At 39.9% G+C, this 23,198-nt stretch overlaps 1 protein-coding gene across 1 annotated transcript in view; it reads left to right on the forward strand.

Annotated features, from left to right (window-relative positions):
- Positions 1-12,281, forward strand: part of atp8b5b (ATPase phospholipid transporting 8B5b) — a 253,067-nt gene extending 240,786 nt beyond the window's left edge. The window contains exons 24-27 of the mRNA XM_048600294.1: positions 3,132-3,377; positions 5,368-5,506; positions 8,308-8,438; positions 11,815-12,281. Of these exons, the coding sequence (XP_048456251.1) occupies positions 3,132-3,377; positions 5,368-5,506; positions 8,308-8,438; positions 11,815-12,003 (705 nt within the window). The 3' untranslated portion in view covers positions 12,004-12,281. The remainder of the gene's footprint in view (positions 1-3,131; positions 3,378-5,367; positions 5,507-8,307; positions 8,439-11,814) is intronic.
- Positions 12,282-23,198: the final 10,917 nt, after the last annotated feature.

The raw sequence follows: 23,198 nt of genomic DNA on the forward strand, positions 1-23,198 counted from the left end.
ACTTAAGACCTGAACACTGGCACAGTGATAATTTTCCTTCTGGGCCAAACCTGTGTTGAATAGGTGTCAGAACCCCTGTTTCCTCCAAGCTATGGAAGTTAGAAGTTCTTACATAAGCTGACCATAGGCTGAGTTACTATGTGTGCATTGCCGTGCAAAGAATTTGAAAGAGCCTGCACCTTTGCTGAATACAGCACAAAGAAATTAGGGAGAATGTTGCTCTGGACCATAAGAAACTCCAATAAGATATGCTTTTGTTTAGTTCCTTTACGGACCAGGAGAAGTTTAGGAGAGGCGATGACTTATTGGTCTTATCACTGGACTGTTAATCTAGAGACTCAGGTTCTGGGGACTGGGTTCAAAACCTACCATAGCGGACAGTGGAATTTGAATTCAATAAATATCTGGAATGAAGAGACTAATGATGAACGTTTGTCGATTTTCAGTAAAAAAAACACCTGGTACTCTAATGTCCTTTCGGAAAGGAAACTGCCATCTTCACCTGGTCTGGTTTACATGTAACTCTTAACTGCTCCAGGCAATTAGGGATGGGCAATAAATGCTAGCCTATCCAGCGACGCCATCATCCTGAGAATGAACAAAAATAAAAGAGTTTCCCTCTGGGCTTGACAAATAAATTATTTCAGTCCTTGCCCCATAGTTTCTTTTTATGACCCAACACACACTTCAGAATTTCCAAGTCATGTCATTTGAATTCCATTCCTTCTGGTCACTGGTAATGTCCCCACCTGTCATGATCTTAATAGCTGGCCAACTGCTGCCTGCCAATTTGCTGGCTGTTTTATTCAGGATGTCAGCAAGTTCCATGAAAATGTAGCCTGGCTTTTAAACTCAAACAAGCCCACCTGCTGCTATTCTCAGACTGCTCACTACAGTGCTTTCCTACCCAGCAGTAAACGTTGTAACTTGCATTGCTGAAGTGGTTGTTTGATATATTATGAAACATAATTTGTTATATTGAATATAGAATATTTTAAGCAGTTATGTAACTGATGGTAGAAAAACAACATGTAAAATGATAGGTTTAAGAATAATATTTGTTCACAATGGTCTCTTATCAAATAATTATTTATTGACTTACCAAGTAGTATGATTGGCGATTGTTGGGCTGCTCAGCAATTATGTAGGTTGGCTAGAAACATTGCATGTTCCTCAGGGATTTGGATGGAAACTGTGGTCAGCGAAAGTGGTGAAAAGATGTTTGCGACTGGGGAGGCTTGGGATGGTGAAAGGCTCTGTTGATGGCAAGTTGAACAAAGATTCTGTGTTGGAACTGGCAGGAAAGGTCATAATTACAGCCATGATTAATTATTGGAGGAATTTCTCCTCAATCCTGATAACTTCATTGGCTTCAAAAATCTTTTGTACAACCCTTCAGTATTGAATGAGAAAACCTTCATTTTGAAGTGCAATCCTTACTGTGACTCAGCAGCACCAACCCTTCTGGTGGCACAGCTGGCCATCTGAGTAAATTTACAATTTACAGAGGCTGTCCACTGACCTCAGTAGGACAATGAGGATGGATGTGACCTATTAGGAAGTCACCTCTCAGGAGATTGCTTCAGCAGTTTCACTGGAGTCTCTTGCTTTGCAATGGTAGAGTCCCTACCTCTGGACAAGGAGACATGGGTTTAAGTCCCACCTGTCAAAAAGGTGGCACTTGAATGGGTTTCTAACTATTACACTTAGGGTTAATACATGATTATGGTTACTGAAGGTCAGTCATCGTAGCTCCAGGACATCTCTGCAGGACTTTCTCAGGATAGTGTCCTAGGTCCAACCATCTTCAGCTGCTTGATCAGTGTCCCTCCATATAAAGGGATATAAAGAGGTGACGGCCTAGTGGTATTATCTTGGACTGTTAATCCAGAGACCCAGGTAATATTCTGGAGGCCGGTGTTTGAATCCTGCCATAGTGGAAGATGGAATTTGAATTCAATAAAAATTTGGAATTAAGAGTCCAACAATGATCATGAAACCATTGTCAATTGTCAGAAAAACCCGTCTGGTTCACTAATTCACTAATGCCCTTTAGGGAAGGAAACTACTGTCCTAATCTGGTCCGGACTACATGTTCGCTGATAGGATACAACAAGATCTGGACAATGTCCAGGCTGACAAGTAGCAAGTAACATTTGCACCTGTAACACAATAACACAACATAAATGCCAGGCAATGACCATCTCCAATAAGAGATAATCTAACCACCTTCCTTTGACTTTTCAATGGTGTTACCATCACTCACTATCAATGGCTAGGAGGTTACCATTGACCAGAAACACAACTGGACTCACCACATAAATACAGTGGCTTTAGGAGCAGGTCAGAGGCGAGGAATACTGTGCTGAGTAACTCACCTCCTGACTCCCCAGTGCCTGCCTGCCACCTACAAGGCACAAGTCAGGAGTGAGATGGAATACTCCCTGTTTGCATGGATGGGTACAACTCTAACAACACACAAGAAGCTTGATACCATCCAGGACAAAACAGTCTGCTTGATTGGCACCAAATCCACAAGCATCCACTCCTTTCACCACTGGAGCAGTAATGTGTATTATCTACAAGATGCACTGCAGAAATTCATCAAAGATCCTTAAGCAGCACCTTCCCAACCCACGACTGCCTCCATCTAGAAGGACAAGGGCAGCACATACATGGGGACACTATTGTCTGCAACTTGCCCTCCAAGCCACTCACCATCTTGACTTGGAAATATATCATTGTTCCTTCAGTGTCCCAATGTCAGAATCCTGGAATTCTCTACCTAAAGGCATTGTAGATCTACCTACAACACATGGGCTGCAATGTTTCAAGAGTGCACCTCACCACCACCTTCACAAAAGCAGCTAGGATGGCAGTAAATGCTGGCCAGCCAGTGATGCCCATGTCCTATGCATGAATAAAAAAGAACGTGACAAATAAGCAGTTGGGTGAAGTACTGAAGGCTTCAAAATTGTACTGCAGAATGAGTCAGCAGTTTTGGGAGAAGAGGACAAAATTCATGATAAAAATATGTAGAAATGTAAGCAAAATCTAACATTAAAGAACATGTGTATGATCTATTTATGGCTTGTCATTCAATATTGATTGAAATTGGTTTTGTTTTGCAGGATGTTAATGACCGCTGGAGTATGGCATATCCTCAACTTTATGAACCTGGACAGTTTAATCTTTATTTCAACAAATTGGTTTTTGTGAAATGTATTATCCATGGAGTTTATAGTTCCCTGGTTCTTTTTTTTATTCCATATGGTTCCCTATTTGAAGCAGTGAGAGATGATGGAGAGACAGTATCTGACTATCAGTCTTTTGCTTTAATTGCTCAGACATGTTTGCTTGTGGCCGTTACTCTGCAGGTAACTGAGTATTCACATTTTTAAAAATAATCATGGATATTTACATTATGAAGACACGTGATTTTATTTACTTTCTTTACAAAACCTGCAATTGAAACTAAATATGCCTCAGTCATAAAAACATCTAAATAGCTCACTGCTTTTATGTGATGGCACTTAGATAGTCTTGTGAAAATTTCTGTGTGTAGGATTTCAAAACTAGTTGTCCTTGCACATATCACTGTGGCTCCATCAAGCTTTTGATCACTTGATGTAGCAATAAGCCCAGATGGTAGTTTCATTTTTTAAATCTCCCACTTTTAACAAGGAAAGTATAGATACAATGTTACTTTTTGGCACATTGTAGAAACCCCATGTAGACTCCAAAATGGCAATTGACCTAGATCCTGAAGTCCTGCTCCATTTTTCTGCTCTTTAAGAATGTCAAAATGTCAAGCTGTAAAGTTATTTAAATACTTAGCCTTTTAAAATAAGAAAGAAGACCTCCCTGTGTCAGAGAGGGATAAACAAAAACTTGAGCTGTCAAGTTATTTAAATCTGCAACCTTCTTAAATAGTTTCCCTTTTCAGTGAGAGGCAAAATAAAAAATTGTTTGAGCAGTTGCAAGAGCTGTTGTTGATATTACCCTAAGGGATATCAAGATGACATTATTAATAATTGGCTGTTCTCCACGGTTCGATTTTGAGAATTCATAACCAGTTCCCTAATACTGACAATTGGCCATTTATAAGAAATGTTCAGATAGTTTATTGAGTTTGTTGAGAAGCAACAGTTTAGATATGATGTGTTCGGTAATCAGACAAAATAACATATACACCCCATGAAAATTACGTTTAACATGAGATTTCAACACATGATAACCCAAAGACCATGAAGCAAGGATTCTTTATTCCACGTGCACCATGTACATGGAATGAAGCCTGTGGCCTACATTGGGCTGAGAAATCTTTTGTTTATCGGCCCTCCTCCTTCTCATCAGCCCTTCTTCCATTAAAGACACCAGTTTTTCCCAATGAGAGGCCATTCGAATGCTTCAGCTGCTCCCCCTCACCATTACCACCTGCTGTATGAGTCCCAGTGAACTGTTCAGCTCCCTTGTTCAGCAGCCTCCATCATTGTTGCTGAATAATGACCAATGTCTGGTCGATGCCTTAATATAAAGTACCAAAGATATTAAAGTATTACATGTTGGTTTTCAAAAGGCTTAACCTGGTATTTTCCTGTTTTCAGCCTAAGTCTGAAAGCGGGAAAGATTAGTGGAGATAAACCAACTCTATGTTAGGATGTGCAGTCCATCAGATCTTCCGCCAGTCAGGTGCTTAACTAGTGACCAGTGAGATTTCTGCAGAATTAGAACCCAAATTGAGAAAGATGCAGCTGCCAGTGACTGTTGCTGCTACAGCATCCTTAGGATAGAGCAACAATGGAAGAGATGAGTGTCATTGGTAGGGATTTAGGTGGCTTTGGGATGGGGATCGTAGAGAGAAGAAGCCCTGGGAGGGGGTCAGAAGCAAGGGCAGGAGATGGGTCTTCACTGCTATTACCCTGCCTTAAGACCCATTCCCTGCTTTACATACAGTCCCTCAGTCATGCATCGAATAGTGCAGATCAACAGCCCCAATCTCCAAAGCTGACAGCCAACTACACTGGTTGACCAGTCAGTTGAATGTCCCCTTTTACTGTCCTGATTGGGGCTGAAACAGTCACAACCAAGTGGGAAACAGTCCCTTAAGTGGCACTTAAGTTGTTAATTGGTGGCAGAGAGAGAAAGTAGAACTTGGGCCTTCCTGTCCAAAATGTAAAAATGGTGGAGACAGGAAAGTGGTGCCATTCTGATAGGCTACTATCTTACCTAATTAAGTTTGTGTCCCATGCGCAGGACTACTGCCTCTGAGACTGGATGACTCTGGCCTAAGTTTATAAATGTTTATTTAATGTTGAATAATGAACATATAAATTTGACTGCAATAACCTTGCTGTTTGGTAACAGATCGCACTGGATACATCATTTTGGACAGCTATCAACCATTTCTTTATCTGGGGAAGTCTTGCTGTCTACTTTGCAATTACTTTTACAATGTACAGCAATGGCATGTATCTGATGTTTCCAACTTCATTTCCTTTTATTGGTATGTACTTTTAATATTTATCACTTCTGTTATAAATAATTTCATGTTAAAGTAACTACTGATTTCCTTTTTACAGATTTTCTGGTGTGAATGGTATTGATTGTTTAAAAAAACATTTTATTTAACTATGATGCTCATATGTAATATTTCATATAAAGAATGGATATAAATGTTGTAGTATACAGAAGAAATAATGGGCTGAATACTAAGCCAAGCCCCACCGCATTGAGCTGGAAAGTTTGGAACGGGTTAAGTGTTCACCTTCACAAATACAAATATAACATGTGCAACACATGTATAAATCTATCTAACAGGGCATGCAAGTACCTTGAGAGGTCAGTCTATTATTAGAACATTTAAATAAAACAGCAACAAGTTCCATTTTTATGGTATCTTTAACACTGAGCCACATAAGCAGATATTAGATCAGGTGACTAAAACCTTGATGGAAGAAATAAGTTTTTAAGCAACATCTTAAAGGAGGAAACATGGTAGTCAGATGAATTTAGAGCAGCAATTTCAGAGTAAAAAGCCTCATCAGCTGAAGGCATAGCTGCTGATGGTGGAGCAATTAAAGTTGAAAATGGTGAAAAAGCAAGTCGGTGCACACCTGCAGAACCCTGCAGGTAATCTTCTGGTGACCCAGTTGCCCGTGCCCTTTAAATGTTTAAAAGGAACACTGAGTTAAGCTTGTTTACCCTGACCCCAATTCAAGTGTGTGTCCAAACTTCTAGAGCATGCAGGGAATTGTAGTCCTTGATCTCCAGCAGTACAAAATCTAAATTTGGATTTCTTAACAAAGTTCATTGAAGATCATATGTAAGTGCCAAAAGCAGAGAGTAACATTTAATCAGGGAAGGGTGGGAGTGCTATTTGTTCAAGGGTGCAACATTATTTATGCAGGTTTGAAAGGGTGGATCTTGCAGCAGTTCCTTTCCTGTTCTGGGGATTTTGGGGCAATGGCTCGGAAGGCAGTGTCAGAGGGAAATGGCAGTTCAGGGTATGGTCTTCATTGTAAGAAACTCATGTGCAACAACATGTCTGGCGGTAGTTTCTCTTGGAGGGTATGGTCACTGTCTTGGATGGAGTTTGACCTGAGGGTGGTGTTTTGTAGGGCAAGATTGGAGAGGATATCAAGGAATGTGTTAGTGCAGGTGACCGTAATTATGGGAGGGTAAATGATCAGGTGGGACATTAGGACCTGGGTAGTAAGGAATTTGGGGATAAAATGGAAAAATAATATGTGACATGGAAAGGATTGCTGAGTCACAGGAGTGACAGGGTTTGCAAGGCTTGATGAACATAAAGAATAGGGGGAATATGGTGGGTCTCAGGAGTGGCAAACATTTTTGTTCAAAAGTCAAAACTAAATCTCACCGTCTTGTACAACTGCATAGTTTTCTTTTGATTTTGAAAAGGCTACACCCAGATTAGGAGGATGCCTTTTCTTTGGCTGGGAGCAACAGACAGTCGCTCTATGTGGCATGCCTGTGCAGTGGCACAATTAAACTGAGTGATACGTGTCTGTTTCCAGTGAGTAGATGTGCCACTTAACCTTATGGAGTGTGGGATTGTTCATCCTCTTCTTGTTCTGGATCCAGGGCTTCTGGTGCTGACATGTGCTGCAACTTCAGCCCTAGCCACCTTCATCTGATGGGAAGACTACCAGCTGCCCTGCCTGGGGAAGCAAACCTTCCTTCTTTTCTAGACAGCCTGCAGCAGAACCTCTAGCAAGGTGCAGCTGGACTTTGGAGGCAGTTGCTGCTTAACCAGGGACAAATATGATGATGGATGTGGTGGTTAGGAATGACTAACAGTGCCTCCAGTGATTATGCAATTTAGCAGTGAGTGAAGGTCTGTCCCGGGTGGCCTTTATATATGGTGACTAAATATTTGACCCCAGAAGGTTCCAGCAAGGGCAAGAATTTCCTGGCTGCTCGTGAAACAACTGGCATTTGTCCATAATCAGCTGAAAACCACTGGATTATTCAAGAAAATACATCCAGGCCTTGGCGGAAGTAGTAATACCATGCTTTAAACACGTATAGACCAGTTACTTTAACTCTAGCGGTAGGGAACCCACTAGAAACAATTATTAAGGATAGAATTAGTAATTAGTTGATTTGGAAGAGTCAGCATGGATTTCTAAAGCAGAAATCATGTTTAACTAACTTTCTAGGATCAAGTGAGCTGTGTTTTAGCCAAGAACAAATCCCATATGTTAATCTGGTTTTATTTCATTACAACTATTTGGTACATAAAAATGGATAATACAATACTGAACTAGTTGTCTGAATGTTTCTATCCTTGACACTCAACTATTCCCCCCAGTGTTAAAGTCACAGAAATGTGGCAAATAGAGTGCTGAGGAACATTTGGTCAATAAACCCCTCTGCAATCCCAAAACAAAATGAGCAACAGAGGTATAACTACAGAATCAAACCATAAGGCTGATTATGGAGCAATTATTAGGCTGCTCAGCAGGCCTGGTGTTTCTCTCCAGCATGCATCACAGATTATCTCCGCATTAGAATGGAGTGCTGAACATTCCACAATTTCACCTGCATTGAGATTTGGCCCAGCAGCAAAGGCTCTGATCAAACATGGACCATCACAAGGAAGTAAGGAAGCAGCAAAATAAGGAGGGTGCCTCACATCTTGCAGCAAGAAAAGGCTGAAAATAATCAACTGAACATGTCTATGAAATTCCAATGAGAATTCATTAGAAAATATTATCATTGGCCAAGTAACAGAGTGGAATATTTTACATTAACTCTACTATTTTGTTTTATCTTGTATAGGTACTGCAAGGAATGCCTTGAACCAACCACATGTATGGCTGACCATCTTTCTGTCAGCAGTAATGTGTGTCCTGCCAATTGTTATTGTGAGATACCTCAGCTCTGAGCTAAGACCTACGTCCATTGATAAAGTACGTTCTTAATGAGAAGAGAATAGAATAGCATAGTATAAGGCTATCTGAAAGAAAACTATTTGTTATTCCTAATTACATCTTTTATTGTTACTTGAGAGAATATTCCACAATAATAATACAATCTTCATGATTTCAACTGTAAAAATATAAACTGGGTTTTGGTTTAAATCTAGCTGTAATGAAGAGTTATCGAGACTCAAAACATTAGCTTGCTTTCTGCCCATGGCTGCTACCTCACCTGCTATGATTTCCAGCATTTTTATTTTCAGCACTAGATACTGCTATGGGTCCTGACAACATTCCATCACTAATACTAAAGACTTATGATCCAGAACTTGCCATGCCTCTTCCCCAAGCTGTCCCAGTACAGCTATAACACTGGCATGTACATGGGTACTTGTTACATACATGGACGACAGCTGAATGTGGGGGTGAGGTGAAAGTGATTGCCCTTGACATTAAGGCTGCGTTTGACTGATTGTGGTGTTGTCTGTGCTTTGAACTCTTCAACCAGTTTCTACCTAAACTCATTTTACTTGAGTTCTGTACTTGTCAGAGGAACAAAACGGTCAGAATTGACTAGCAATTCAATGCAATTTTATTCGCAAAATACACTATGAAAACAAAAGGGGGGGTATAGCTAAAAATTAGCCAAAACCCTGCTCTTTAATGAAAAAAATTCCTGATCCGTACATTAATTACTCTACCAATCGCAATGCTAAGTCTTTGTCACAATCTAAAATACTACTTGCTACCATACCAGGACCAGATACTTCCCATGCAGTTAAACTTGGCCAGGCTATGTAACCCGGGACTAATGAACTTGGCATAGGTTTGTCTCGCACATGGTTGTCTTCTCTCTCTCTCAGCAAGCAGTTAGAGTCCCACTGCTGGGCCAGGTTGAGTCTTCACTGAGGGTTTGGCTGCCAAATATCCCTTCTTATCCCACCCTGCTGCATCCTTCCACAATGTTTTGTGGCCCTCAGCCAATCGATCTTCCAGGTCAAGGTGACGGCATCAGATGGGCTTGCCGTGCTCCAATACACAAACCAGCCTTGCTTTCAGGAAAGTCTGGGCTTGTCCCTGTACTCCAATACACAAACCAGCCTTGTTTTCCAGGGATGTCTGGGCTTGTCCTTGCCTGCCTTTGACTTGTGCGGATGCTTTGTGCTTGACCTGTCCTGAAAGTCCCATTGGGCCTTGCTGCTCAAAGGTTGTCCATTATGGTTTTGGGCCTTGGGTTTTCTGGCCAGAGTGACATCAAGGAGTCCAACCAAACTGGAGTCAATGGGAATCAGATCGGAAAACCTTTTGCTGGTTGAAATTATATATGACACATAGAAAGATGATTGTTATTATTGGAGATCTGTCATTTCAGTTCTAAGGCCTTTTCTGAATGGAATTCCTCAGAGTAATGTCCTGGATCCTGTGACCTTCAGCTTAATTATCGATACCTTTCATCATAAGGTCAGCAGTGGAGATATTCACTGATGGGCAATAAATGAAGACCCCACATTTCCTGATTTTGTTTAAATTAAACATTAGTTAAGCTGCTTAGGCTGTAACCTCTGGTATTCTCTCGCTGATCCTCTCCGACTCTCATCCCCCTTTATATTAGATGCTCTTTAAAACCTATTCCTATGACAATTTTATGGCCCCTACCCTATCTACCCTAATATGTAGTTTTGTAGCTTTGTGTTTGATATCTTTTCGAATGCCCTAGTGAAACGCTTTGAGACATTTAATTATCTTAAAACTGTATAAGTCGTTGTTAATGGTGAAGTTACCAGAACCGTATGCAACATTCCAGATGTGAACTTACCAGGGTTTTGTATTTCTGTAGAATAACCTTATCCCCTTTATATTTTAGCCCACTGGTTATAATATCCAATATTCCATTAGTCTTTTCGACTTTCTTGGACCTAATTGCTGCATCTTAGTGAATTGTGTATGTGGCCTTTTAAATCTAGTTGTACCTGCATTGTTACTAAAATTCACCATTTATTTGACATTGATATCTATCCTTTTAGGTACAAAATGGATGACCTCACAATCTTTGTGTACCAGCTGCTTTTTTGTATAGGACAAGTCCTAGTTGCCTGATGGTGGTACATAGGTGTAAATGCTGTGGACTCTCTGCTATTTTTCCTCTTAGCTTTCCAAGAAGTTATCACTAGGAAATCTAATGTAACGGAACTGGAAGGAAAAAAGTAGTAAAGCTTGGAAAAAAATACAGCTATAGCTATAAAAAGAAGTAAAGGACTATAAAGGCCAATACAGCAGCAGATAACCAAAGAAAAAAAATTCACATAGTAACAGATACAGAACTGATTAATTTTATTTCAAATGAAATTCTATCTTTACGTTTTGCCAAAGAATCCTGGATAGACATTACATATCAAGAGAATTTGGAAGTGTTGTACCAGGCCAGAGAAAGGGAGACACTATGAGGATAATTTATAGAATCATACAGCACAGAAACAGACCCTTCAGTCCAACTCATCCATGCTGACCAAGTTTTCCAAACTAAACTAGTCCCATTTGCTCATTTTTGGCGAAGCTTCCTTCTGTTTAAGGTGGGGGTTTTCTGTGTCTGACCTAAAAGTGAGAAGAGTGAGTAATGCATAAAATGCATCCTATCTGGATGCATCACAGCTTGTTGTGGCAACTGCTATGCCCAAGACTGCAAGAAATTACAGAGAATTGTGAACACAGCCCAGTCCATCATGAAAACCAGCATTCCTTCCAATGACTCTGTCTGCACTTCCTGCTGCCTCGGGAAAGCAGCCAACAATATCAAAGACCCTCCCACAATGGTTATACTCTTTTCCAAACTCTTCAATCAGACAGAAGATACAAAAGATTGAAAACATGTACTAATAGATTCACGAGCAGTTTCTTCCCCGCTATTACCAGATCTCATACATTAGCGTTGACCTCTCTCTGCACCTTCTCTGTAGCTGTGACACTATATTCTGCATTCTATTCTATTACCCTGATGTACTTATATAAGGTGTGATTTGTCTGGATAGCACACAAAAGAATACTTTTCACCGTACTTCAGTACATGTGACAATAACATATCAAATCAAAATAAGGCAGGGATCTGACTTTATAGGTATTTTTAATGGTTCATTTCATCTTGTGGACTTGTATGCACACAATGTAATCAATGCAAAAATCTGCAACAATACTTTCACCTTTTAGCCCAGCGTTTTCAGACCATACTATATTGGTATGGTTTCATTGACAATGGCAAATCTGGTGTTTTTTGTATGATGTAGGTGGAAATTTATTTTAGGTAAACTTGCTGTTTAATCTATTTACTGTACAATTATGAACTGACACTGAGTCATTTGCAATTTTTTTTCAGCTGCAACATAAAATTAGGAAAATCAAGACACTTCCTCCAAAACAAATGGTTACACGCTTGAAACGACCCAGTGCACGGCGATCTGCGTATGCTTTTGCTCATCAACGGGGTTTTGGTGCCCTCATTACTTCAGGGAAGAACATGCGAATGGGGAATATCAACTTTAAGCCTTCGAAGACTGTCACATAACTAAATATTGAACAGGAAATATAAATCTGGTTTAATATATGTAGCCACATCGAAATGAAACCAACTCTACATGGGAATGTGACAGATGACTACTGGTAAAGGGAACAATTAATATTTGTGCATCTTAAAGTACTGACTGCACAAATGCCATCTTATGTGAATGTACAAGGTTTTGTGGCTCTAAACCTAAACAACACAAAAATGAAATCAAGATGAATTATGCCTAATTTAAAATATCAATAATAGATCTTAAGGGGTCAACTTATTTTTCACTTTTAGGAGCATGCTAATTTGAACAGTCTTTGCAAATGGAGACTAAATTCAAAATGTTTACAGCACATGAATCAAAATAACAGTAAAATCACAATGTATCCATACTGGCAAAATTTCTCAAATGCAGCTTGTTTTCAAGAAGATTTGTTTACAGTTTTCACTTTTATACCCACAATGTTTTGGAATTTTCATTAATGAGAATTAACATCTTTTTTTAACTCTAGGTAGATAGTATCTAGATTTTGGTTAAAATCACTTAGGCTAGGTAGTGAGATAGAGTCATACAGCATGGAAACAGAGCCTTTGGTCCAACCAGCCCAAGCCATCTATAATCCCAAATTAAACTAGTCCCACTTGTTTGCACTTGGCCCATATCCCTCCAAACATTTCTTATTCATGTCTTTATCGAAATGTCTTTTAAATGTTGTAATTGTACCCACATCCACCACTTTCACTGGAAGTTCATTCCACACACGAACCACTGTCTGTGTAAAAATATTGACTCTCATATATTTTTTAAATCGTTCTCCTCTCACCTTAAAAATATGACCCCTTGTTTGAAATCCCCCATACTAGGGAAAAGACACCTACCATTCACCTTATCTATACCTTTTATTATTTTATAAACTTCTCTTAGGTCACCTCTCAACCTCCTATGCTCTAGTGAAAAAAGTCCCAGCCTATCCAGCCTCTCCATATAACTCAAACTCTCCATTCCCAGCAACATCCTGGTAAAATTATGATCTAGCTAGTTTCCATTGTGTTTGTCGATACTGACAATGGCTATTTGTTCTCCAGAGTCACTTGTACTTATTTCTTGCACTAGTAGAGTTGGGAAACATGAGTCCACTTCATGTTTGAAAGAAGCTATTCCATTCCAAGCGATAGCCATGTTGTTATACTGTAAGTTAAAAACTGAAGAGCACTATAAATTGGAAACATTATGTAATTGTCAGTATAAATCTGATATAATATTTGCTATATTGAGCTACTTGGACAGATATTAAATGCTATTTTCTAGTTAAACTTTCAAATTGAAGTTCAAACATATCAGGAGTAGCAGTGACATGAGATGTTGAAGGATACATTTGTTACATTAGTGTTCCTGTGAAACATTCTGACTAAGATGGGTTAGTTATAAATATTTGAGCCAAATCATCATCTGCCGCCTTTCCACAAATTTCTCCAGACTGAATCAGAGTTGGAGACTTCAGACAGCTCGCGTGTACTAATGTGAATTGTTACCCAGGAAATGTTAGACAGATTAAAATTTAGACTACATATGGTGTAACAACATAATTGGGTTCACAATCTTACCCCAACCCCAGACCTCTGACTACTTCTCCCCAACCACCTACCTTAAGACCTGAATCCCCCACAAACTAACTATCTCCCACTGATCCAATGCAATACCTCTCTAATCCACTAAGTACCTTCCTGACATGACTAATTCTCATGAATAATTCCCGACATTACTTAACCCCACCTCCCCTTCTAAGCATCTGACTTGTCACTCACCTAACTACCCTTCCAACCATCCGACTACCATCCCTATCTGACCTGACTACAGCTGACTTCACTGCCTTCTGTGACCACCTGACTATCCTCCTGATCACCCAAATACACTCCCTCCTAGACCCAACCTATCCTCCTAACCACCCGATTAACTCTCTGACTGGATCTCACTTACCTCCATTATCCTGCAACTACTTTCTCAACCATATGACTATCCTCCTAACCACTCAACGAATTACCCACCCTGCCCTTTACTCACTTACCCATCCTGCCAACCTACTCACCTCACCCACCATACTCCCTACCTATTTGCCCAGTAACCTCCTTCACTCATGTACCCATTCACCCACTTACTGACATATCCATTTGCTGTTCCATTCATTAAAATTCCAATTGGATATTTACACTTACCATATAGCAGCTAGGACTGTAAAGAAAAAGGACGTGTCTTCTCTTCCCCGACTCTACTGCTGTCTAATGGAGTTCTATGAATGTACATGTGCTGCAATGCACAGATCTCAGATGTCTGTGCAGTGGAAGAAAAAATAGAGGGAACATTGCTCAACTCTCCTCTAACCCTTCTATCAATTGCTTTACATTTATGTCACTGGTTATTGGCTGCTTTGCTCAGGGAATAGGTTCTTCCTTTCCACTCTTCGTACACCTCTCATAATTTTACATGTCTTAATTAAATCTTCTACAGTCTTCTCTGTTTAAAACAAAAGAACTGCAGCCTATCCAAACTTTTCTTACAGACAAACTTCTCCATTTTTGGCAACAACCTGGTAAACTCCCTCACTAGCGTAATTATATCCTTTTTGTAATGTGTTAAGAACTGTATGTAGTACTCTACCTGAGGCCCAGCGAGTATTTTATACAGTTTTAGAATAACTCTTGCTCTTAGATGCTGTCTCTGCTATTTAAGGAATATATGCTATATATTAGAGAAACAAAGGAATGATGAGATTGCAAAATACAACACCATAGCAAATGGACAAAGTTTATTATAACTGCAGAACACAGCCAATGACAAAATAGCATTAGGTGCACAAGAAACCTGTCCACATGTACGTCTTCTAAACTTCTCTATCTTCTTTCAATGTATCTTGATTACAATTACCCTGTGCACATCTATGAAGCTTCTGCAATACGAGTTGCTAGACTAAATATGCATTCTGTGATCATTACTTGATATTGTTTTATAAGTTTGGTCTGTACTTCTAAATTCTATACTTTTCTTGTGCTTTCTACCCAAAGCTTTAGCACTGAAGTTTATTTCAAAGGGATGTTAAAAGAACATGTTGGAAATGTCACACAGGTCAGGCAGCAACTGTGCCGAGAACTGACAAGCTTGGACATGTCATCATGGCCTTCATTTTCAAAGTCCAGTCATGAACTTTTGTCTTCTATTGCAATGCAATAATCAATAAATATATTGAAACCAGAAGAACAAATGTACCATGTAGCTTAGAAAATGCTGAGCAATTGTTCCATTAAAACTGTCCATTCTGTTTTTTTTCTGTTCCATTAGAAATAACAGTGGCTCAGTTGTTAGCACTACTGTCTCACAGCACCAGGGACCCCGGTTTGATTCCAGCCTTGGGTGACTGTCTGTGTGGAGTTTGCACGTTCTCCTCTTGCCTGCGTGGGTTTTGTCCGGGTGCTCCAGTTTCCTCCCATAGTGCAAAGATATGCGAGCTAGGTGAATTGGCCATGCCACATTGCCCATAATATCTAGGGTTGTGCAGGCTCGGTGGATTTGCCATGGAAAATGCAGGATTACGGGGATAGGATTGGGGGGGCGCGGTGGGTCTGGGTAGAATGCTCTTTGAAGGGGCTGTGTGGACTCGATGGGCCGAATGGCCTGCTTCCACACAATAGGGATTCTATGATTCTAAGGTTTGTCCTTTATTTATCAGTTAGTTCAGTTAGAATATCAAAAACCAGCAGCTCACTATTTCGGAAAATATGCAAAATGTCCCATCTGGGTGCATCATGTTGGCACATGACGAAGAATGGCCCTGAAAGAAAGAACCTATTTGATATGGCTCTAAACACAAATCAATATCACAAAGATTAGGAATAGAACAACACCTGATTATGGAATAAATATACAGCAAGTGGTTATGGACTGAAATGCATGACCTTAAAGGATGTTTTTTCAAAGGGAATTTGTTTAAACATATAAAGGGAAACTAACCACATGACTAAGAGGACAAGGCAGGGAAATGGGGCTAGCGAAATTGCTCTGGGGACTATCTGAAAGGATGCAATGGACCAAATGACCTTCTATGCTATATGATTCTATATTTGCTTTTTGTTTAAGGCCATGCCTTGTAATGCTATCTCCACATAACCACTGGCTATTCTTCCATTTCATTGTTCAATTTAGTGAATGTTGAAATGAAAATGATCATCTTGTTTACATCCCTATGATTGTAATTTCTTGAAATTAACTATTAAATTGAGCATAATGTCTGTGAAATGATACAGTCATATGAGGAACTTCTGGAACTATGGCTAAATACCTAGTAATTTGTGTAAATTTTGATAAAATGAATGAATTTCTCCCTAAGAGAATAAATATGTTAAGATTTGCTAGAAGAAAATGTGTATAATTTTACATTTAATTTTACTAATAATTTGAAAACAGAGCAATATTTTTTGGATGATGTGATTTCCAACTCCTGCCACAGTGTTTGCTAAGAACACACCACACCTCCCCCACTGCTAAGGCAAAACAGTTTGGATGTAGGTTTATATGATTTAAAATTCATTATATCTTACTCTACTGACTCTTCCAGGAGCTCTCCTTTCAAACAATTGGTTTGTATGCACACACACGTGCATACTGATATAGTTACTTTTCTCTCAAAGTTTTCATTAATCTAATTAAGAAACACTGTTCTTCACAAGACAAATCCTCAAGCTAATCCATGCTGTTTAATGAAACAGCTTAGACAAGGTTCTTTGAGACATGCCAAACTTATGCATGTCGAAGAATCTTGCTCAGGTAGATGAAGAACACCTTGGAGAAGGTTGTCAATCATTTTAATCAAAAAATTAGATGAGGTCCACAACAATGCCAGAAGTGAGCTGGAATCTTTATATAAAATAAGCAAAAATGCTAGTACAGAAAGTTTTGGAAAGTCTTAGAGTGATTTCTTTAAATGGAGGTTGATACAGCAAAAATTAGGAAGGTAAATCAATTGAATTAGTGGCATTAAAGCTGTTTCTGAAGAGGTCTAATTACACCAGCTTTACTTGTGTTTTTAATAAATGATGGTAACATGACACCAAAATAGCAAAGAACTTTCTCGTACAAATCTTTTTATAGTTAGGTGTGTATATATATATTCAAAGAGTGTATATACTTACTCCAATTAATGCAACTTGGAATGGCCATACGCAATGAACCAAATGAAATAATGACAGATTGTAGTATGACACTATCACACCGTTGCACATGATGTCATCATGCCGAAACACTGCTCTTCTTGCTGTACTCCATCTTTAAATAATGATAGGTTTGTTAAATGTTTTCATGTGTTGTTTTGAAAAGAATACTATGTATCATTGAATATATGGATGGTAAAATTATTTCTTTTTTATGTGTGAAATGAGGACCAAAGATAAAAAAACATTTTAAATGTATATTTTTAGAAATTGTGTTTTTGTCAAATCACTAACAATTAAAGTAATAAATGATTGCATTTCTTTATATACATTCATATAAATCTTGCTATGTCAATTGTAATACATTGTAAAAAATTATATTTTGCTTCAATTCAAATAACGTTCAATCACAATAGAATGACTACTTTCCGGCTATCATGCTATACTATAGAGCATTATAGGCTACGATGTCAGGATTTCACCCCTCAACAATATTTCCTGATATAGAGGTGCCAATGCTGGACAGGGGTGGACAAAGTCAGAAGTCACACAACACCAGGTTATATTCCAACAAGTTTATTTGAAATCACAAGCTTTCAGAGCGCTGTTGCTTCGTCAGGTGAAGTGACTTTTGTATTTCCTGTATTTTCTTCACTTAATAGAATGTTCTAACTCATATAGTGAAGAAATATATCAGTTCTAAGTGACTACCTAATGATTTACATAAATTTATGAAAAGTAGATGAACTAGCTGCCTTAAACGTGTGCGTGGAAGGCCCCCATATAACAACCTGTGGAAGAAATTGCAGAGTCAGAATAGAGGCGATAGACTATTTTCTAAACAGGTTCAGAAATCTGAAGCATAAAGGGACTTAGGAGTCCTAGTTCCGGATTCTCTTAACGTTAACATGCAGGTTCAGTTGGCAGGTAGGAAGGCAAATGCAGTGTTAGTATTCATTTCAAATGGACTAGAATACAAGAGGAGAGACATACAGCCTCAGCAATACAACACTCTGGTCAGACTGTATTTGGAATATTGTGAACATTTTTGTGTCCCGTATATAAGGATGTGCTAGCATTGGAGGGAGTCCAGAGGAGGCTTACAAGAATAATTCCAGGGATGAAGGGCTTGTCATATGAGGAGTAATTGAGGACTCTGGGTTTGCACTGAATGGAGTTTAGAAGGATGAGGGGGATCTGATTGAAACTTATAGAATACTGAGAGGCCTGTATAAAATGGATGTGGAAAAGATGTTTCCACTAGTAGGAGAATCTAGGACCCAAGGGCACAGCCTCAGCCTGAAGGGATAGATAAGAATTTCTTCAGCCAGAGGATGATGAATCTGTGGAACTCGCTGCCACAGAAGGGTGTGGAGGCCAAGTTATTGAGTGTATTTAAGACGGAGATAGATAGGTTCTTGAGTAGCAATGGGATAAAGGGTGATGGGGAGATGGCAGGAGAATGGGGTTGAGAAATGTATCAACCATTAAATGGTGGAGCAGACTTGATGGGCCACATGGCTTAATTCTGCTTCTGTATCTTATGGTCTAAAGAGTCCAGAAGGGGGCTCAGTTGTGTTATATCATCTCAATTACTCATTTTGTTATGACCAGGCCAAGTCACCTCCCCAGTTGACCATAACAAAGATTTATGTTGTTCTTAGCAGAAGGTTCTGTCCCTTTTCAATTAAAATGTAGTTAATTAATTTCTATTATAGCAAGAAGGTGCCAATTTTGAGGTCTTTCTGAGTGAAAGAAAGAGCAGTTTTGCAATCTGCTAACCCCACCAAAAATAATAAAGGTGCAACATCAAGCATATACACAGGCACAAAATTTTAAAAATGATAATGTCCAGTACAAAAAGAAACTTAAAGGAATACACAGTTTAAAGTCCGAAGGATATCCTTGAGTTATAAATTTTTAACCTGAGACCACTGTTGCTTTGTTGGTGTCTAAGATCATTTACCTTATTCTTTGTGTTCTGATGTTTTTTTTTAATTGTATCGTTCACTAGATATTTTTCCTTATTGAGACAGTGAGCCTCTTTCGAGCTGGTTCCAGTTCTAAAACATAAAAGATAGAAGCAGGAGTAGGTTATTCAGCTCTTTGAGTTTGTCCCACCATTCAATATGATCATGGCTTATTCTCTACTCCATGCTATATTCCTGCTTTCTCTCTATACCCCTTGATGCCTGTAATATCTAAAAGTGTATCTATTTCTTTTTTGAATATATTCAGTGACTTGAACTCCACAGCCCTGATGGTAGAGAATTCCACAGAATCTCTACCCTTTGAGTATTTTTCCTTGTTTCTGTCCTAAATAGCCATATCCTGAGAATGTGACCCTTGGTTCTAGATTTCCCAACCTTGGAAAACATCATCTAATCTGTGCAGTACTATTAGAATTTTATTTACTAATCTGTATTTACTAGTGTTTTTCTGTTTGCAAAGAACAGAAGCTTTTACATTTAGTTTTTATATTCTCGACAATTTTACTCTCATACTCTATTCTGCAGTCAAAAATCCATTTATCACTCAACACCAAAAACAACTTATTGAAAGGCAAATTTGCTTGTGTATTTCTGTGTCTTTAGTTCATTGTCTCCAAGCTTGATAATTGCAGGTGATTTTTTTTTTCATTTCCAAAATTCTCATCAAGGAGATGGTGTTCATTTCATACCGTCCCCAGGTGATGAGCTTCTTTGCCTTTGAATAAAAGGACAGAGAAATAGGCATACAAGCAGGACGCTGTGTGCTGCTCCCTCCCCACGGCACTTTCCCATGTAACGACAGCACTTACCCTTCACCTTCTCCCTGCTCATCATCCAAAGGCCTGAACAGTCATTCCAAGTGAAGCAGCATTTTGCCGGTACCTTCTCCAATCTTGTGTATTGTATGCTGGGTGACCGCTTTGCAGAACACCTCCAGTCTGTGCACAAGCAATACCCCAATATTCCTGTAGCTGGTCATTTTAACACCGCATCCTGCTCTCATGCCCATTGTCTGAGCTCGGCATGCTGCAGTGTTCCAATGAATCTCAGTGCAAACTAGAGGAACAACATCTCATCTTCAGACTAAGCACTTTACAGCATTCTGGACTTATTATTGAGTTCAACATCTTCAAATTGTGAACCAACTCCCATTCTTGCTTTTCTTTTAGCTTTACTTGTAAAATTCTCCAATTCCTTCCCTTTCTTTTAGATTTACTTGTTACATTCTCCCATTTCTTCTCTTCCTTTTTGCTTCCCTTGTTACATTCTCTGTTATCATGTCCTCTCTCCCCTCCCCCAACCACAGTGGGAGTGTCTGCTCTTTTGCGTCTGGCAGGTAGACACACCATTGTTCTGCCATTCTCACATTGCCATCACTTAATCTGAACTACAACATCTTTTCTCCACCAGCACCCTACACCCACCACCCCCACAACCTCCACCCCCCCACCTCAACAGCAGCGTAATTGCTGTCCCCTCTACACTTCATTTCACTTCACTCAACACTACACTACAGCTCTGACGAAGAGTCATCTAGACTCGAAATGCTAGCTTGCTCTCTCTCCATGCATGCTGTCTGACTTGCTATGATCTCCAGTATTTGTTGCTTGATGGAAAAGAGTTGGGAAGTCATTGAGGTTGTACGGGGTGTTGATGAGACCACGTTTAGAGTACTGTGTACCGTTCTGGTCGCCCGGCTATATTGGAAGATATTATTAAATCGGAGAGAGATCGTACAAGATTTACCAGGATGTTGCCAAGACTGCAGCGTTTGATTTATAAGAAGAGGCTGAATAGGCTGATACTTTTTTCAATGGACACCTCCAGACCTCCATCTTAGACAGTGTCACCAACATCTCAGGGCATGTTCCGTAGGCAGCAACCACTCCAACCCTGGTCATTGGATAGTGACATTGGACAAGTGCCAGCCACACCACACACTCCAGGGATATTCCCTCTATGGTACTTTCCTCAGAGGTGGAGGTCGAGATGGCTTGTGGGCCCAACCTCTTGTGCAGATTTCACTGTTGCCTACAGGGGACAAATGAGGAATAAGTAACAAAATAGAAGTTATGCCACGTTAAGAATACTTTCACCAATGGCATTCTGAAAAATCAGCACAGAATTGAATAACGCTTCTTACTTGGTTACCAGGTCATGAGCAACAATATTCATTTGCCCTCACCAGCAACAGCCGATATCCTCTCCTCAAGGGGGTGAAGAGATAAATGTCCAGCACCACATCACCCGTTGTGGCTCTCGCAGCCTTATTGTGGGCCATTTTCTCCTAGAAAGAGAGAAAAGGGTGTGATTGAGTAAGATGAAAATATCTGGCACAGTTGTTAGAGCTGATGCAGGTGGAAGAAAGGTGTTGAGGTACCTTGAGTGAATGAGGATGCAGTGCAGAAGCAATATAGGATTAGTAATGTGCGGGTTTAGATTGATGAGACTTAATGAGGAAAGAGGCAACAGTGAGAGTGATAGACTATGAGGCTTGGTGTGACATGGGTGCAGTAGCAGTGATAAAGTGAGTGTAGGTCGCAGAGAGAAGATGGTGGCACTTACATTCATGGAGCAGAGAAAGCATTGCTGCATGTTCCTCCGATCTATTGACATCAGGATGAACCTGATAGCACAGCACAGCTTAGTCATGTAAATACGGAACTTGTAACATCTGGGAAATCATGGACCCAACCGGTGTATGTGCTGCAAGCTGCACAAACTTGAACTTTGGGTTTCAAAGATTAAGCAGTGGCTGGAGACACGGTGATGTATTTGTGAGGCTGAGAGTTAAGTGGACAGCATGTTCAGAGAGATGGTCAAATTGCTGCTTAAGGACCTGAAGGCAGAAAGGGAATGGATGACTACCAGGCTGTCCAAGAAAAGCCAACAGGTAGTCCTGAAGTCCTGCTCACAAGTCAGTTGTCCATTTTGGAAACTGATGAGGGCATTGGTTTCTCACAGATTTGCAGAAAGAGACATATTTATGGCACCATGAGTGGCTTGGCAATATAGGAGAGGAAGAAGAAAGGAACAACAATATTGATGGGGTATTGGTTATTTAGGGGAACAGATATATGTGACTCCAAAATGGTATGTTGCCTCCCTGCTGCCAGGATCAAGGATATCACAAAGCGGCTGCAGGACGTGCATCTGGGGAGTGTGAATAGCCAGAGGTTGTGTTCCACATTGGTACCAATGATTTAGGTAGGAAGGGAATGTGGTCTTGCAATCAGAACTTCGGGAGCTAGGTAGAAAATTATTAAGCAGGACCAATGTAGCAATCTCCAAGTTACTTTTAATAACATGTGCAAGTTAGCACAGTAAAGGAGGATAAGTCAGATGAATGCATGGCCAGAAAGATGATCTGGAAGAAGGGCTTTAGATTCTTGAGACACTGGAATTGGCTTTGGGGAAGGTGGCACCTGCACAAGCCAGATGGGTTGCACCTGAACAGTGCAGGGACTGAATTCCTTGCAGAATGTTTTTCTAGTCCTGCTGGGAGGGCTTTAAACTGACTTGGCAGGGGAATGGGAACCAATAGAGAATATTAGAGCAGAATTCCTATATGTGAAGGCATAGAGAATAGTGTTGCCGGTTGCCTCCCTGGACAACAGTTATCGGTTCGGCACAAAGAGGACAAGAATCAAGTCTGTGTCAACTAGCCACTACCTTTATTAGTTTATGTTAACATACAGTTTACACCATTTGTTTAGGAAAATGTTAACAGCAGGCATGCAATTCAAATGCACAACCAATAAGTTTGACATTCCCACAACAGTCAATGAAATTAAAAGCTAATGCCCAAGAATAGAAGCTCATTCTGGCCAGGTGTCTCTTCCAGGTCTGGAGGGTTTTCTCCACAACTACAGGTTTGAGTTGCACTTCGCAAAGGTTGCTCTCCTGAAATCCTTTACTCTTATCCTTTTTGCTTAACTTCCTAAACTGTGGTGTCTTGTTCTTGTTGGCTGTCAGCTCATCTGAGCACTGGTGTCTTCCCATTATAGGCTCAATCCAAAG

This window comes from Rhincodon typus, chromosome 1 (assembly GCF_021869965.1).
Source record: "Rhincodon typus isolate 14 chromosome 1, sRhiTyp1.1, whole genome shotgun sequence".
NCBI lineage: Eukaryota > Metazoa > Chordata > Chondrichthyes > Orectolobiformes > Rhincodontidae > Rhincodon > Rhincodon typus.